The sequence below is a fragment of the Ranitomeya imitator genome, chromosome 3, assembly GCF_032444005.1.
Source record: "Ranitomeya imitator isolate aRanImi1 chromosome 3, aRanImi1.pri, whole genome shotgun sequence".
In the NCBI taxonomy this organism is placed as follows: domain Eukaryota; kingdom Metazoa; phylum Chordata; class Amphibia; order Anura; family Dendrobatidae; genus Ranitomeya; species Ranitomeya imitator.
Window position 1 is genome coordinate 796,991,164 of NC_091284.1, and position 18,724 is coordinate 797,009,887.

At 40.4% G+C, this 18,724-nt stretch overlaps 1 protein-coding gene across 1 annotated transcript; it reads right to left on the minus strand.

Moving 5' to 3' along the window:
* Positions 1-690: 690 nt before the first annotated feature.
* On the minus strand, positions 691-17,357 carry MMP13 (matrix metallopeptidase 13). Its single transcript, XM_069759209.1, has 10 exons — positions 17,212-17,357; positions 15,111-15,355; positions 13,872-14,020; positions 12,227-12,352; positions 10,609-10,770; positions 10,124-10,241; positions 6,557-6,690; positions 5,333-5,492; positions 3,601-3,704; positions 691-2,055 (listed from the first exon to the last, which is right to left on the minus strand). The coding sequence occupies exons 1-10, from the start codon at positions 17,329-17,331 to the stop codon at positions 1,955-1,957; spliced, it is 1,419 nt and encodes a 472-aa protein (XP_069615310.1). The 5' UTR covers positions 17,332-17,357; the 3' UTR covers positions 691-1,954.
* Positions 17,358-18,724: the final 1,367 nt, after the last annotated feature.

An 18,724-nucleotide genomic window follows, 5' to 3' on the forward strand; every position in this document is an offset into this window, starting at 1 on the left:
TAAGATCTTTAAAAAAAAAAAATGGTTGCCTTGAACAGTATACATTGCAACCGATTTGCTATAGATTACTCCAGTCTTCAATGCAACGCACGACTGGTACTAAGCTAAAAGCACTTATTGGATGAGGAGACTCGGCTTAGTCTAATTAAGCGTTTTTTTACATCTTTACGCCATATTATTCCAATTTCGGTAACAATACTGTCACATAAAGGATCTCACTTGGAACATTCTTGAGTAAAATAATAAAGCTACACTTTAAATTGCAGCGTTAGCACCTTATGGCCATAGTCACGGTACAAAAGATCCCTAAGCAAAGATCTTCAGTTAATGCGTTGTACCAAAAATGAGTGTCGGAAAATTGGATTCCTGAAAAGTATTAAACCATAAATAAGAAGCAGCATTTACACCGATATCACAAATCCTGGCAAACAAGAATTCTTGTAGTGTCTTAAAGGGGTTGCCCGGATACTTAAGATTTTTCCTGAAGCCACTCAGTATTATGTAAAATATTAAAAGAAGTAATAGTCACTTTACCGATCCCCTGCCATTCCCTTCCCGATGTTTAATGTTTTTCTTCTAACCGTGGAATAAGGGTCCCAATGCATAGTCTCCAGCAAAGCACCAACTTTCATGGATCTTGATTAAAATTGTTTTTTTTAGTCAGTTTTCTTATTTTTTTTTTTTTGTTTTGGTGCAAAAATTGACTTTTTTGTGCTAAATTCTTCAAAAGATCGGAGTGTGGTTAAAATGCAGCACCCCTGGTTGAATAAATCAAAGGATCAGGTGGACATAGAATGAGTTTATTGTCAGAGGTATAGAATATGATTCTGTATTCACCTGACTCGTGGATTTATTTAACCAGCAACGCAGCATTTTATCCACACTCTGATCCTTTCCACCCTTAATTTTTGTCTTTAAGCTTTCTTGCTACTCTTTAGTGCAAAAAGTCTCATGTTCAGCTAAAATATTATAAAATTTGGGCAAAAATTTCAGGTGTAAACTAGATTACTCCTGGGATGACATTTGCACAAAAATCAGCCAAAATCATGTGGAAACACCCAAACAACTATGAAAAAATAACTTTAAAGAAAAAAAAGGCGCAAATAAAAAATAAAATAATAATAATAAAAAAAACGGACATGAAAAACCGGCCACAAAAATCAAAAGCTAGACAAAAAAATAATCCACAAATGCTATAAAAACGTGGCCTATAATCTTCTCATGTAAGCCAAAGATATCTATTGGGTCCACCTAGGCTCAGATGCCACTGCAACCCATGCAAACAATGTAGTTACACCTCAGTATTTTCTGCTCCGCCTGGACAGACATGTGACCCCTGCAGTCAATCACCAACAGCAGGGGTGACCAACAGAGCAGGAAGTACAGACACTGCTGGGGGATTGGTGAGATTGTGACTTCTTTCATTATTTCACACTATTCTGCATGGGGTTTTTTTAACTGTGAGGTTGTGTGCACACATTGCTGATTTTTCGCGTTTTTTTGTGCTTTTTCGCTATAAAAACGCGATAAAAACGCATACATATGCATCCCATCAATTAGAATGCATTCTTCAATTTTTAGGCACATGATGCGTTTTTTTCTGTGAAAAAAACACATCGCGGTAAAAAACGCAGCATGTTCATTAATTTTGCGGATTTTTTGCGGATTTCCCACTATATTATTGCATTGGGAAATCTCCGGGAAAAAACACGCATGCAGATTTCTTGCAGAAAATGTCCGGTTTTGCTCAGGAAATTTCTGCAAGAAATCCTGACGTGTGCACATAGCCTAAGAGGGTAGACAACTCCTATAACTAGGTACAAACTGATGATACCAATGTGTAATATTCACGGTGACTCCCGAACTGTACGTATGATAGTAGGAAAGCACAGAATCCTGACAGGAGGTGTTACAGATGTCTGCTCCATGATGGATGACAGTGATGTGCCCAGGTTTAGCACCAGAGAATGGAGTTGGTCTTCAATAATCGGGTCACTTTCTTACTCCAGATGCTGTATTCAAATTGTAGGGGCCCATTGAAGAAGTAGAAGTAACCTATAATTAATAAAGTGTAAAGTTACCATGATAACCCAGCACAGACCTCTAGGGTCATGCTTCTGAGCATTAAAGGCTAGCTTAGGTGGCAGCATGCTGCCTGAGTATTCAGGTAGTCAGCAAGTTAGACATCACTTAGGACTTAGAAGTAGCAGTAACCTATAATTAATAAAGTGTAAAGTTACCATGATAACCTGATATCCCGACACAGACCTCTAGGGTCATGCTTCTGAGCATTAAAGGCTAGCTTAGGTGGCAGCATGCTGCCTGAGTATTCAGGTAGTCAGCAAGCTAGACATCACTTAGGACTTAGGCTCACACATTTTTACCACTACTGGTGGTAACGCTCTGCTCTGTTACATTTTCTCTAGTTAGTTAACAACCTACTGTATATCTGTAACAGTAGATCAAGGCCGTTCAGATAAAAAAATGATTTCAGCTGATTATTAAAAATTATTAAATTTGTATTAATTCATAATTAAAACAGAACAATATTACAAATTACAGGTTAAACAAAACTTCAAAGAAAGAGAGGGCAACAGCAAAATACAATGCCAAGGACATTGAGAATGCACCTCCGCAGGTGAGAAATAACAGGACCTCGTGAGTTATCCTTCAATATCTATGTAGAGATAGATCAAGATCAAAGGGTGAATTCTAGCTCAACCCTCTCTCTGAGGCCCCACACAAAACTAGACTAACTACCTTTTAAACATTACGATTGTTGCAACTCGTAACACTGAAAAAAGATAAAAATCTGCTTTGGTTACGATGAGCTCCTCTAAATCATCGATTCTTTGAAGTTTTTCATGAATGTCTACAACTTACCCAGAGACTTGACCCATTGGTGCTTCAAAGATTTCTGTATTTTTGGGGGGGCGCATATGGGTTTCGAAAGAGGATTGCTCATTGAGACAACTCCTGTCAATCTTCTCAATGAGGGCAGACGGATATCACATAGTGACTCCAACTCCGCAGACTTAAAGGGCTTTGCATGGAGTTAAAAATATTGATGACTTATGAAATCGGTGGGGTCCGAAGACTGGCACCCTTAACGATCAGCTGTTATAGGTTCTTCTGACAATAGCTGGATGTAGGCAATGTATGGAGCTGAACACCGTCGTAGGATAATGCAGTGTACCTCCTATTTCCATTCTGCTACGATGTTCTGCTCTGTACATTGCTGACACGCGACCTCAGAAGATCGGTGGAGGTGCTGGATGTCGGACACCCATAATCTCATGGATAAGTCTTCAATATATTTGTCCCGGACAACCCCTCTAAGGCCACGTTCACACATTCAGTATTTGGTCAGTATTTTACCTCAGTATTTTTCAGCCAAAACCAGGAGTGGAACAATCAGAGAAAAAGTATAATAGAAACCATCGTCACCACTTCTGTATTTATCACCCACTGCTGGTCTTGTCTTAGAAATACTGATGTAAAATATTGACCATGTGAACGTGGCCTAAGATACATTAGATATATTACATTTTAGGTATTTTGATTCACTAAATACAAATAGTATGATAACCCAATATTTACCATTTCTTCGATAAACCGCATCAACTTTTTCCCCGATACCCAAGAAGTCTTCTGCAATAAGCCTGGGGTATCCTTTATCCATTGTCATTCTTTCTTCATCATAGCTGGAAGAGATAGGAAACATGTACTTTATTTTATTTGGAGGTGCCCTGTTGTGAGTTCTGTTTTTGGGCTCCCTCTGGTGGTTACTGATGGTACTGGGTGATTTGTGTTCTGCTGTCTCTGGTGTCCACCTGTTCTATTAGGATTTGGGAGTTTCCTATTTAACCGGGCTTTCTTGTCATTTCCCCGCCGGCTATCAAGGTTATCAGAGTGTTTTGTTACCTCAGCTTCTGGCTTCAGTAATCTTCAGGACAAGCTAAGTTTTTGATTTTCTTGTTCCACGTTTTGATTTATTTTTGTCTTGTCCAGCTTGCATATAATTGTTTCTTTTCTGCTGGTTGCTCTAGCGGGCTGTAATTGCTCCTCATGTTCCATGAGTTGGAACATGAGTTCAAGTAATTACAGGATGGTTTTTTGAAGGGTTTTTTGCTGACCGCGCAGTTTACTTTTGTATCCTCTGCTATCTAGTTTTAGCGGGCCTCATTTTGCTGAATCTGATTTCATACTGTGTATGTGCCTTCCTCTCATTTCACCGTCATTATATGTGGGGGGCTGCTATTTCTGTGGGGTATTTCTCTGGAGGCAAGAGAGGTCTGTGTTTCTTCTAATAGGAGAAGTTAGATCTTTGGCTGGTGCGAGACGTCTAGGATCAACGTAGGCACGTTCCCCGGCTATTGTTATTTGTGTGTTTAGGTTTAGGGTCGCGGTCAGCTCAGGTTCCATCACCCTAGAGCTCGTTGGTGCTTGTCCTTTTGTGATTCCCTGCCATTGGAATCATGACAGTGCCCTCCATTTTACCCAGTATTTCCTAGGTTAACCGGTAACTGCACGGTATTCTTGTAGGCCGGGATGGCGCTGACCGCTCAAGCTGCGGCACTTTACATTTTTAATTTACAAAATGTAATTTTTTTAGACCATTAACGAAAAATGATAATTTGTGTAATATATTCATTATTTGGCAATCGTACACCTCAGCACACTAGCACTGTATCTGCCTCCACTGGACCTCCGGGTGGTGGCCACAAAACTGCAATTCTAAAGCGGCTTTCCCTAGACAAGACCTAGCTCTTAGAAACAGACTAAAAGGGTTGTCCAAGACTTTAACATTGACGGCCTAGCCTTAGAATAGCTCGTCAACGTCTGATTGGTGTCGGTGCCACAACCATCATCCCCGCCAATCAGCGGTGCACGGTGTCAGCGGTGGATGAAACTGCTCATTTTCTGGAGCTTAACATTACAGCTCCATGAACTGTATAGTGGCCAGTACGGGTACTGCACATCTACCGCTATTCAAATTAATAGGGGGCACTTACTGTATACAGCACTCGACGGCGGCCACTATTCCGTTGATGAAGCTGTACAGCACCTCAAACGACCGAACACAGCTGATTGGTGGGAGTGCCGGGTGCCAAATTTAGACATATCTCTGATTTTTTTTTCCGCAGACCGCTCAGTCCAGACAAAAAAAATTGGACATGTGCACAGCCCCATAGAATATCATAGGTACGAGAGAAAACCAGATAGCACTCGTATGAGAAAATGGTCTTCTGCACGAGCCCTAACAATATATATCATCATTTTGGGGTCAATAAGAAAGTTTTGGCACAAGTAACAATGGTGGGTTTCTTACCTCCAATATTTGTCGCCAGTGAAGAAATAAGTTTTGCCATTTGCATCATTGTGGACAGCTGCGTCTATGGATTTCAGAATTTTGGGGAAACCAAGTTCATGCAATTTTTTGGGATAGTCGTCCATTATATCGTATCCATTCAGAGCCCAGAACTTTTTCCCTGGAACGGCAGGATGAAATATCTAAAACAACAGTCTATGAATAATTGGGTTATAATTATTTTCTGCAGCTTTATTCTGCTCTGAAGTTTAATCTATGATGGATGCTTTTTATATAAATATAAATGTAATATATATATATATATATATATATATATATATATATATATATATATATATAATGTATATATATATATAATGTATATATATCATGATTGCTGTCAGATTTTACTAAATAGTTAGAACTTGAGAGCCAATCAAATCAAATCCGAATAATAATGCCCAACCATGAGATCTTTTTAAGGTCCGACCTGTTCGATCTCAATCAATAAAAATACGATGGAGTAAATTTAATGGGTGTCAATTTTGATCTGTGCTATGTGCCCCCATCTGTCTTCAATTTACACCAATGTCAATAGATTTCTAAAACTCATTCCTTGAATGATGACATTGATGAAAAAACGAAGATTGCTTTTTTAAGAAGAAGAAATAAAGATGTCGACATCTTTGGGGTCTTTTTTTAATTAAATGTATTTATTTCAAGTTAAAAATAACTATTGTAATTGGATTTCATTAAAAATGTTGCACCTTTTGACTTTGGTGTAGAATGAGTTAACTGAGGATCCAAGAGAGTTCCTTTTTGACAGAGAGTTTGTATCACTTTTATCTGTCTTTTTTTGTGAGATGCTCTCTACTTTGTGACCACATCAAAGTTCAGGTCCAACTTTCATATGGTCTGAGGTCCTAAATCATTTAAGAGGTTTTCAGAAAAATAAACAAATTAAAGTGATATTAACTCTTTGTCCGAATGAACTCACTCTCGGATTATCGGTTAACTCATTCTTCAGCCAGCAATGTGCATATAAAATCTTTGTTTCAGCCCAAAATCCATGCAATAATTGCACCCAAAGGACAGAATTCCCATCCAGACTGACGGACATCCAGTCTTATTCATCACTTTGTATGAAAACAATTAGGGCTTTTCGTCCTCTAAGGTTTTTGATAGTTGGTGATTTTTCTAGTTTTGGTTTATTGCAGAGCAGATAATAGTAAAGTTCACGCTCACCTCTGAAAATGAATATCAGATCCTTCTGGGGGTTTTCATAAGCTGCGTCAATTTTGTTTGGAAGTTCAGGCCAGAAAGATTTGGTCAAAACTAACTCTGCATCTGTCATCTGTGGATGAAGCCTCCAAAAGAACCTGGACAGAAAAAAAAATAGAAAGGGATTAGGGATTAAATGGATTGCCCATCCTCTGATTAAAAATTTACGAGCAGCAGGTAGTCATGAAATCCTGTTCTTGATCATTGAGGAATGTGATTGGCTGCAGTTGTCAGGTGATTGTAATATAGTATTACAGAGTCGGACCCGTTGCTTGCTGAGCCCAATAAGGCATATGGACAAGGGTTTTATCCCTGCCTCAACAAGAGAAATATCTGAAACACAAAACCACAAAGTGCATAGCAAAGGGTCTAAGGCCGGCTTCACACTTGCGAGTTTTACGGACGTAAGAGCGCAGAAACTACGTCCGTAAAACTCGCAAAAAATACGGCACAATTATTCTCTATGCCCCTGCTCCTATCTGCCGTATTTTACTGATCAGTATTATACGACTTTCTACGGCCGTACAAAATCGCAGCATGCTGCGTTTGTCACCGTACTGCGCAAGAAATACGCCAATGAAAGTCTATGGAAGCGTGAAAAATACGGATTACACACGGACAAGCAGTGTGACTTGCGAGAAATACGCAGCGCTGTTAGAGAGAAAAGCCGGTAATTCAGTGCGGTGTACAGTAAAATCACACTGACAGCTTACAGTCCAATAGGTAGAATAAATGTGTACACATAGAATAGGTATTTATATATATATATGTCAGTGAGACACATATATGTATATATATTAATATTTATTCCAGCGCTATACAGCTTGAAAGCCGGTAATTCAATTACCGGCTTTTTCTTTCTCCTTCCTAAAACCCGACATGATTTGAGACATGGTTTACATACAGTAAACCATGTCTTCTCTCCATTTTTTTTGCAGATTCCACACTACTAATGTCAGTAGTGTTTATCTGCAAAATTTGGCCGTTCTAGCTCGTAAAATAAAGGGTTAAATGGCGGAAAAAATTGGCGTGGGCTCCCGCGCAATTTTCTCCGCCAGAGTAGTAAAGCCAGTGACTGAGGGCAGATATTAATAGCCTGGAGAGGGTCCACGGTTATTGCCCCCCCCCCTGGCTAAAAATATCTGCCCCCAGCCACCCCAGAAAAGGCACATCTGGAAGATGCGCCTATTCTGGTACCTGGCCACTCTCTTCCTATTACCGTGTAGCGGTGGGATATGGGGTAATGAAGGGTTAATGCCACCTTGCTATTGTAAGGTGACATTAAGCCTAATTAATAATGGAGAGGCGTCAATTATAACACCTATCCATTATTAATCCAATTGTAGTAAAGGGTTAAATAAAACACAAACACATTATTTAAAATTATTTTAATGAAATAAAAACAATGGCTGTTGGAGTATTTTATTCTACGCCCAATCCAATCACTGAAGACCCTCGTTCTGTAAGTAAAAAAACATAATAAACCAACAATATACTTACCCTCCGCAGATCTGTAACGTCCAACGATGTAAATCCTTCTGAAGGGGTTAAAACATTTTGCAGCAAGGAGTACCGCTAATGCAGGCTGCTCCTTGCTGCAAAACCCCAGGGAATGAAGCTAAAAATAGGTCACTGATCTATATTTAGCTTCATTTGCGGTGAGGCGCCCTCTGCTGGCTGTTCATAGATCGTGGGAACTTACCTAGAAAGCTCCCAGGCTTTCTAGGAAAGTTCCCACGATCTATAAACAGCCAGCAGAGGGCGCCTCACCGCAAATGAAGCTAAATATAGATCATTGATCTATATTTAGCCTCATTCCCCGGGGTTTTGCAGCAAGGAGCAGCCTGCATTAGCGGAACTCCTTGCTGCAAAATGTTTTAACCCCTTCAGAAGGATTTACATCATTGGACGTTACAGATCTGCGGAGGGTAAGTATATTGTTGGTTTATTATGTTTTTTTACTTACAGAACGAGGGTCTTCAGTGACTGGATTGGGCGTAGAATAAAATACTCCAACAACCATTGTTTTTATTTCATTAAAATAATTTTAAATAATGTGTTTGTGTTTTATTTAACCCTTTCATTCAATTGGATTAATAATGGATAGGTGTCATAATTGACGCCTCTCCATTATTAATTAGGCTTAATGTCACCTTACAATAGCAAGGTGGCATTAACCCTTCATTACCCCATATCCCACCACTACACGGGAATGGGAAGAGAGTGGCCAAGTGCCAGAATAGGCGCATCTTACAGATGTGCCTTTTCTGGGGTGGCTGGGGGCAGATATTTTTAGCCAGGGGGGGCCAATAACCGTGGACCCTCTCCAGGCTATTAATATCTGCCCTCAGTCACTGGCTTTACTACTCTGGCGGAGAAAATTGCGCGGGAGCCCACGCCAATTTTTTCCGCCATTTAACCCTTTATTTTAAGAGCTAGAACGGCCAAATTTTGCAGATACACACTACTGACATTAGTAGTGTGGAATCTGCAAAAAAAATGGAGAGAAGACATGGTTTACTGTATGTAAACCAGGTCTCAAATCATGTCGGGTTTTAGGAAGGAGAAAGAAAAAGCCGGTAATTGAATTACCGGCTTTCAAGCTGTATAGCGCTGGAAAAAATATTAATATATATACATATATGTGTCTACTGACATATATATATATATATATATATATATATATATATATATATATATATATATATAGACAGTATATATATATATTTTTTTTCTTTTTGGGACACATGGATCACTTCTATAGCGGTATGTTGGTTTTGCAAGCCTGCGAGAAAACCACGCAGTACGGATGCCATACGGATTACATACGGAGGATGCCATGCGCAAAAAACGCTGACACACCCTGCCTACGGAGGAGCTACGGACCACTATTTTCGGGACTTTTCAGCGTATTACGGCCGTAATATACGGACCGTATTTTCATACGCTGAGTGTGAAGCCGGCCTAAAAATGAATGCAGAAAAGGGAATCTGTCCCCAAGTTCTTGCTACCTCCTTTAAGAACATCATAATGTAGAGACAGAGACCCTGATTCCAGCGATATGTCACTTACTGGGCTGCTTGATATCATTTTGATAAAAATCCTGCTTTTCTCTACTGCAGATCACCTAGTTCTCAGAATGCTGAGCTGTGCTTAACCCCATCCACACCACTGGATTGGCAGCTTACTGTATACACTGTGCATAGGCCAATCAGTGGTGGGGGCGGGGTTATACAGAGTTCATGAATACGGAGGACTACATGGCAACAGGCTTACTAGTTTACTAGTCCTATAGTTGGAATCTCCTGCTTATTAAACAGTGATTTTAGCAAGCACCCCAGTAGGTGACACATTGCAGGAATCAGGGCCTCTACCCTTACATTTTGCTGCTTTCAGATTAGGTAACAAAAACCTAGTGAAGGATTCACTTTAACTTATGTAAAAATATTTTTTATATGTCAAATGTGTCTATAGGATTTCAGTTTTTATTCATCATCTATAATGGGGCCAGGAATAATAGGTTTTACCGACCTGTCCTTGAAAATAAACTTTTCTCCTCTGAGTTCAGTGATTGCATCAATCTCTAGATCGGGGTCACACTTCTCAGGTGTTTTGGGGTGTTTTGGGTTTGGGTCTCTATCACCAGGTCCTGCAAAGTAATTACAACAAAAAATATTAGTTGATATGTATGACCTAAATGATACTCTAAATTGGGTAAATGAATTGTTTCTTCTAAAAAGAGGAATCCGGGCTTTGATAGACAACGTCCTATCTGGATCAGGCAAAGACAAAGATCAGCACATCTTCTGCCCTCGGTATGATGGCTGTTGTGTGGGGGCATTTCAGTCCCGGCCTAATTTCTACAATCCTGTAAGTTTAGGTTATTAGACCTGCCATTCGGAGAGGACCAAACCGGACACTATAACGTAGAAGCACAATGGCCATTCTAACGAGGCCTGAGCCAGATTTGCCGAGAAGTCCGGCATCTTGACCACAGCATAAGATGCTACACGCACCGTAAAGTTCTTGTATTCCTTGTACATCGTCATCAGGAAGAATAAAGCTGGTGGTCTCTGCATAACTATAAACCGGATACATCAAGGACCCCGGATCCCTGGAATGGTCAAGCCCCAGCGCATGGCCGAATTCATGAGCAGCAACGATGAACAGGTTATATCCTGCAAAAACGGCAAAAATCCCATTATATTATGATTTAACATACACGGAGTTAATCCTATACCTATATAATTTGTTCAAGAAGTTTTCCATTAAATCATCAGAAGTATCTCCGGCAATTTCATCTATTTCTCTACTCAAGAGTTCCTAAATAGAGAACCGTTTACTAATTTAAGATGAGCACCGTCTCAAATTGCCGCTGATCCAATGATTCTGGAACAATTTTTCTTTTTCTTTTGAGCCCCTGGTGCAAATTTTCCCTTCTTGTGTCAAGATGTCATAGTAGCATGTGGTCCGGACCCATAGGTCTCTCCCTTTCTGCACCCTACTCTATGGAGGGAAAGTCCATCAACTTGTTCTGTCCATGTAGGCGTAGAATGATGCGATCAAGTCATTACATATCACAGCCAGTGGGGGCGGTGCAGAAATAATGTGGGCAACACTGCGCATCATAACGAGAGGAGACTTGTGAGGACCGCGCTACTGTGACGGCTTCGCTAGGACACGGGCCCTAACGCCTCCTTGTCGAGACAAAAAAGTAGAGAGTTCCCAGTTCTCCACTAAGAGGACAGACAATGGGAAATTATAACGGAGGGGGGTTCTACATCTTTTGAAAAATTACCAAAGGGTAGGGATTAGAGGTGAGAAATTTTTTTTGCAGAAATCTTGTCTAGCGGACACATCAGTAGTCTTTGACCACCAGGCATGACCCTTGAGAATCCCCAGAGCTTGTTCTGATTAGTAGGCTTGGTGCAAAGTCATGCGTGTATCTCGATGCAATGATGAAAAGTATCACGTACATTGTGTTTTAGAGTCTTAGGAGCATAGACCTGCGTTCCTGCTGGCATCCCGAGAACCTCTTCTAATTAATGACTACAGCTCAAAGCACGCTTGACATCATCCTGGGCCTACAAATCAGAAGAAGCTCAAGGAGGCAGTTTGCAGGACTCACATCCGGTGTCCATAGAGAAATGACGCAATCGGAGGACCAGGTTCCTGTAAATCGATTTCCAAATCTCTAGTAGGGATAACTATAAAATAAGGAGAAAAAAGCAATACCCACCACTAGTAGTCCCCACCCTTCTTATGGCCACCATCAGGAATGGAAGAGTTGGCATCTCGTCCAACAGTCACCTAAGCTATGAGGACACCAATTGGCTGCATGGTCGGGTGACTGATAGTCAGGACGCCATCACTTCTTGTCCCATCGGAGTGACAGCGCTAGAGCAGTGTGCGATTCTAGTGGTAGTTATTACTTTTATCTTTATTTAATAAGGTCCACACCATCTGTGAATTTTTCAAAAAGAGCAGAAAACCCCTATAATAACAATTTCTAGTCTGGCGTTGTAGGCTGGGATTTCATAGGGTCTACTTTGGCCATTGATTTTCCCGGAACCATCTGATGAGGGTCTATAAATGTACTACACACAAACTTTACAACTGAACTGTATATGTTACCTTTAAAGTCGTTTGTGAAGGTTTCGTCATCATCAAAGTGCGTGTCTCCTCCAATTCTTTCTCCAGGGGGAAAGGCATGAGCGAGCAAACCATTTGGGCCATCAAAAGGGTAATAATCCCCATGCTCTAGAAAGCGATAAAGACATGTATATATAACACTGTGAGCTGGATGAGGTAAAAAAGCATCAGTTGAGTTTTTTGGGGGCGACTAAAAGAGATTTTCTGAGTTCTTGCTGTGATAAAGTCACCGGTTAAACCCGACTGCTATTCTAGAGGCTATTCTCAGTCCTCTCTGCCGATCACTGCATGCTTGGCTTCATTGATGATGAGCCTTGTACCACATGTGACCACTGCAGACTGGCCTTAAGGGTACACATTTTATGACCTTTGATAAATTTAACAAAAACTCGAAAAAATCCCTTTAAATGCTATGTACACCTTTGCGCATGTTGTATTTGTCATTTTCAACATATAATGGGCAGCTAAACAACTTTCTAAATAATGTTCATGCAATTTTCTAACATTTTGCGGCTGCAGGATGTTTGTAAGTCCTTTATCTAGCTGAGTGATCTGCAAAATCCACTACTTGGAGAGTAGGGAAACTATGTACAGGCTCAGAGAGGGCAGAGAAATCGGGCCACAGAAAAGGAGGAAATCGCAAGAAGAGGAAATAAGTGCAGGATAGAAGCTGTGCTTATATACGAGATAATCAAGAAGGCAGCCTATATTACTGGGAGAGACAATCCTACAAAGAAAAATCTGAAACTTGGGTCTGAAAATGAATGAAGGATGCCCAACTCCATTTTTTAAATTATTTATTTAATGTAGTAAAAATATTTTTTCCATGTCTATGGCCTTTAAAGTGACCATCCATCATGAGTATCCTATATAGTCACCCTGCCTGGTGCCCTCCATTTGCCTCCTCTGCTTTTTATATCTCACGACACTGGAAAGGTGGGGAGGCATGGTTATTCTTGTATTGTAGCATTCAGACAGACATTTTAAGGGCAGATTGCAACCAAACTCATTTGGGGGATGTCCACCTTTGGGGGCATTTTTTTTTTTTCAATTCAAATGCATGTGTTTAGGGCTAAAGATCATTTTTGCTTTTGGGTTCCATTAAAAATGGTGCACTTTTATGGCCTTTGGTGCACTTTTATGACATTTGGTGCACTTTTATGGCCTTTGGTGCACTTTTATGACATTTGGTGCACTTGTATGGCCTTTGGTGCACTTTTATAACCTTTGGTACACTTTCATGGCTTTTTGGTGCACTTTTAGTGACATCTTATAGCCACTGTCTATTGATGACTGCTGAATGGGTTCTGATGGTCTGATGGCCACAGTCTGCATCAAAGTTGAATCTACAGGAAAACAAGAAGCCTTTAAAAGCCAAACGGTGTAAAATCCTTAATGAAACTCAAAGGCAAAAATTATTTTAAGCTCAAAATACATGCATTTAATAAAAAAGATAAATTGTCCCCAAAGATGGACAACCCACTTAAGCATGTGATTAGATATTGGCGTCACAGCAGGCAAATTATAATGTTCCAAAACGCAGTCAGATGACGTTATTAGGAAGCAATTCCCTAATATATTTTAATATGTACCTAATGGTAATCTTCATTGCTTAATAGCTACTTACCCATTTTTCCAAAGGAAACCATAATATCGGCAGTGCCGGACCGCACTCTGGTGAAATTCAGTGGGGTGACATCACTCCATACTTTCAATGCTTTTTTAATAGCTCTGTCCACATCTGCACGTGGTAAATCGGGGGTGTAGTTAACAATTCTAGGAACATAAAAAATAAATTGTGCATTAAGTCAACAAATATTTCCAAACAGGTATATGGGAAGGGGAAATAATCACAGAATTGAAACCCTATGCCGTAAGATGAGTTTTCTAGACTTTATGTAAAACAATAATTTGCAAATACAAAGTTCTACAACTTTCTAAAAAAAAAAAAGTAGGCCATATTGATTACTGCTTTTGCACCTTTTTTGTCTAGAGTTTGGTGGTTTATTTTTATCAGTTTTTTCACTTATGCCTTACCTTTCCTTTAATTTCTTCCATTTGTTTTAAATTCAAATTCATATGTTTTTTTCTGGTTGTATTTTTTATGTTCACCATTCTGGGCAGCATAAGGAGTTTGCAGATGTTTTAAAACATAGAACAGATCCCAGGTCATTTTTTTGTCATTTATTTATTTATAGTGCAGGCGCCGGCTGATGAATACTCTTATCGGGGCACCTGCTCTAGCTGGTAGCAGCGACAGCAGGCATAGGCTGATGGGAGAAGTACTCCCATCAGCAGATGCCTGTGACAAGAGGTAAACTTTTTACCTCCGGTCACAGCTGCTGGCTCACGCAGCTCTTGGAGCCAACGGTGTTTCTCCCGCTGTCATGCAAATGATAGCATGGGAAACACCCGATGTTTGGGGTCCTGAACTGGAACAGTGACACAGACTTTCTGGAGAAGTTCGTCTTCAGGGTCCGTGCCCGAACAGTAGGTGTTCAATACGGACCCCGAACTTTATTGTTTGGGTTCGCCCATCACTAGTCATAAGCTTCAATGATGGGGAAATCAATTTTAGATCTTCCCTGAGTTAATTGGCCATCTGAGATTGGCTGACAATCCAAAACAGCAACATTTACATGTGGTTCTCCATCAGTTTATCACTAATAGACAGTCTGTTTGAGATTACTCCAATCTTCAGAGCTGAAGAAGTTCAAGAATGCTTACAATTACTCAAACTACACATTCTGTTCTTATTACTGCCATATTGATCAGATTTCTGGAAATATAAGTATGGGTGGAGATATGGATGGGTCACCATATAGATGGGATATATACAGAGCAAGAGACGTGGATATAGAGCTACCTGTAGGTGAGATTGAATCTGGGCCATTTTAGCTTCCTTGGGAAGAAGTTGTATTCTCCGATATCTGGGACCCCACATCTCGGCTGCTTCATAATGTCAAGGGTTTCTTCATCCAGTTTGCCCGTTACATCCAGGCCAAAGAAGGCTTGCATCTTTTTTAGCCGGGCAGTCACACTGTTGACTCCGCTTTTTCTCAAAATCCCCATGGGGTTGGTTGAAGAACCATACAAGGTGCTTAGATATTTCTAGAATGAGAGGAAAAATGAATTTAATGATGATGGAGAATAATGTGACTTTTTCATACCTTTTATTAAACACACATTTTGTTGGACACGGTTTAGCATTGCAAATGTTTTTAGACAGATTTATCAATAGCAGCTTTTTCAATAGTCTAAAAAAAAAGTCACAAAATGACTCCGAAAGGAAGAAAATGGCATAAACTAGAGTAAAAGTTCTAAAGAGAAGAGGGTCCTGCATTATCCGGGGCAGCTTTCTGTAATTTTTTTTTTGGGTGTAAGAGAAAAGTTCAAAGTTATTGGGTTTTGCACCAAATTTACAAAGTGTGGCACCATGTTTGTTAAATTTGGCGCAATTACAAAAAAACAACTACTCCCTACAGATAAGCCCCAATTTTTTTCAACAAGTTAGCAGAACTTAAAAATACAAAGAGTAGCAACATTTGTGTTCAACTTAGTGTTGCGTGTAAGAATTGTCACTTGGACAAGGAGGCAGAGAGCAAGAAAAGCTTTTATTCAGCAGCGAGATATGTGCACGCGGCCTGCGCAGCTCCCGAGATTTAAGAGCGGAAGTCTGGGGGTACTTTCTGTGTTATGGAGACACTGTCTATGCATGGCTTGAAGACTTAAAAGGGTTATCCGGGACTTTTTTTCTGTTACAATGTGCCTACAAACCTACAGGCAGGTAGTTGCTAACTACTAACCTATTGTGTCTGGCACTGATCTTTTCCGGCACTGAGCGGTCAAAGACCGATCCTGCCGGTGATTCAGAAGCTTCTTTCCGCTATGCTGTGTTGACAGGGCGTGACTGCTGACGTCATGCTGATTGAAAGCTGGCACCGCGTTGCTAAACTGCGGGAGGCCGGCTGTCAATCAGCATGACACCAGCAGTCACGCTCGGTCGACTGAGCAGCCTAGAAGAGGAAGAGCTTTTCTGTTGACGTGAAGCCACTGAATTGCCGGCAGGGGCAATGTTACCGCTCTGAGACTGGAGAGCTGGGTAGAACAGGCAGAAAGTTGCCTCTGTTAGCAACTACCTGCTTATTAGTTTTTAGACTGATAGTAAAAAAAAATCTAAAAATGTAAATAGTCTCCTTAAGTATCAAATTTAGTTCATTTTTCTGCCCCTAAAATCTAATGCAATTTTAATAACCAGACTTATGTGTCATTCAGTCGTCCATTTAATAATTTAATGGATAGATCAAGTAGTTTTTAGGGATTTTCATGTGTCTGTTTTTTTGCAGACAAAAAAAAATCTAATTAATGGGATTGTGAAAATAAAAACAACAGCACATGAATCCATCTCTGTGTCTTCCATGTGCTGTCTCTTTTTTACTGCTTTATGGAATAGCGATACTAGAAATTTGTATTCTTTTATACCAAACGGATGACACAATGGTGGTAAAAATGGACCAAAGATGGGGGAAATTCAGATTCAGCAAACTAATGAAAAACGGTCCATTTTTTTTCTAGTTTGCAAAAAAAAACCAATCTGAATAAGGCCATTGGGTGAAGGGTGTATTGCGTTAATTACAAAATAACACACACGACATATACACACTAAACCTTGCAGGTATTTTGGAGTAAAAAGGGTGGCAACCCCAGCCACTTCATCCCATAGGATGTCAATCAGGGGGCGTAACTACAACAGGTGCAGGGGTTGCAATCGCACTCGGGCCCTAGAGCCTAGGAGGCCCTAAAAGTCCCTTTGGCCTATAGAAAAAGACTATTGCTATTAAAGATTTAAAATATTTGGGGGCCTCGTTGGAGCTTTCGCATCGGGGCCCATGAGTTTCAAGTTGCGCCACTGATGTCAATATACCTTAAACGGCAAAAATAGGCAGAATCTATAAGAGTAGGGTTACCTGAGCAAAGCGGTGATCTTTCTCCGAGACTTCAGAGCTGTCCTCCACGGAGATGGGGATGGAGAAGCAAAAGCCGAAGGTGACCACCAAGAGAATCACCGCTGATGTTGTAGGCATCATGTCTGGTTCTTATGCCCTGAACCTCTGGCTGGCTGCATATGAGCCTCCTTATATAGTGTATGAGCCATGAGTCACTCCATTGAGACATGCTAAAACTTCTAACCAGTGGACGGTAAATATGATTACTCCCAAATCCCCCCAGAAGACATCCTGGTTTGTGGTATGGAACAGAAAAACTTCTACATCTGTGCCCCGCTGCTAAGAGGTGATTGCAAAGTAAACATGCCCTCAGCAGATTTGTGTGTGGGAAGTACTGAATTGCACAAAGTGCCACACAATGCTGGGATTTATTCATTAGTTTGCAAAATGAATTTTTTTTTACTTGAAAAGTTAAAAGAAAAATCTCGGAGAAAGATTATTGTGGGCAACTCTCCGTAAGCGAGAATACTGTCCAGACAGCAAGTTGTACAAGCTAACAGGAAGCTGGAAATAAATATGAAATAAATTATAATAGATAGGCAGACTTATAGATAGATGTGAGATAAATAATAAGTTATGAGATAGATAAATAGATATGAAATACCCAGACCCACTTCTGCGATATCTCCAGATTCTGCCGTATTCATCCTGTGGAGGCACTGGTGATAAAGGAGATGTTATGGCTAAAATCGCTGGTCAAGGCAGACTCTATCCAGCCAGATACTGTATATTGATGTGGCTGGTGCTCAGTTGGCCAGAATTGTTGTGTCGCTATCCTACAGCTCAGCATTGGCCAGTAGGGCAGCACCACACCCTACTTAAACTTCCAGGATACTGTTAGGCGTTGCCAGCTGTTGTCTGGCTTTCCTAATTTTTTAGTGCTACTTTGTTCCTGATTCTGAACTGACTAGTGACATTGCCCAACATTTTTTCTGTAGTACATCTTGATTCTGGCCTTGGCTTGTCTGACAGGACTCTTGATTGACCTTGGGTTCCCTTGAAATCTTCTAGACTAATTTTCCCCAGGGGCCACATGAGAGGCTATGATTGTAGTGGAGGTCTGAAGCATTATATATGAGCCCACCCATACCCTTCATATACAGTATGAGCCCACACATAGCCCCTTATGTACAGTATGCGCCCTCACATACTGTCTCACCTCACTCCCGTTCCCTCTGTGCTCTGCTCTGGTTATTCTCTGAATAGCAGACGTGATGTAATGACATCATCATCGTGTGTGTTGTTTCAGTTGCACAGATAGATAGATAGATAGATAGATATGAGATAGATAGATAATAGATAGATAGATAGATAGATAGATAGATAGATAGATAGATAGATAGATAAATAGATAGTAGTGATGAGCGAGTATACTCGTTGCTCGGGTTTCTCCGAGTATTTGTAAGTGCTCAGAAATTTAGTTTTTGTTGACGAAGCTGCATGAATTGCAGCTAAAAAAAGTCACAGAGAAAAA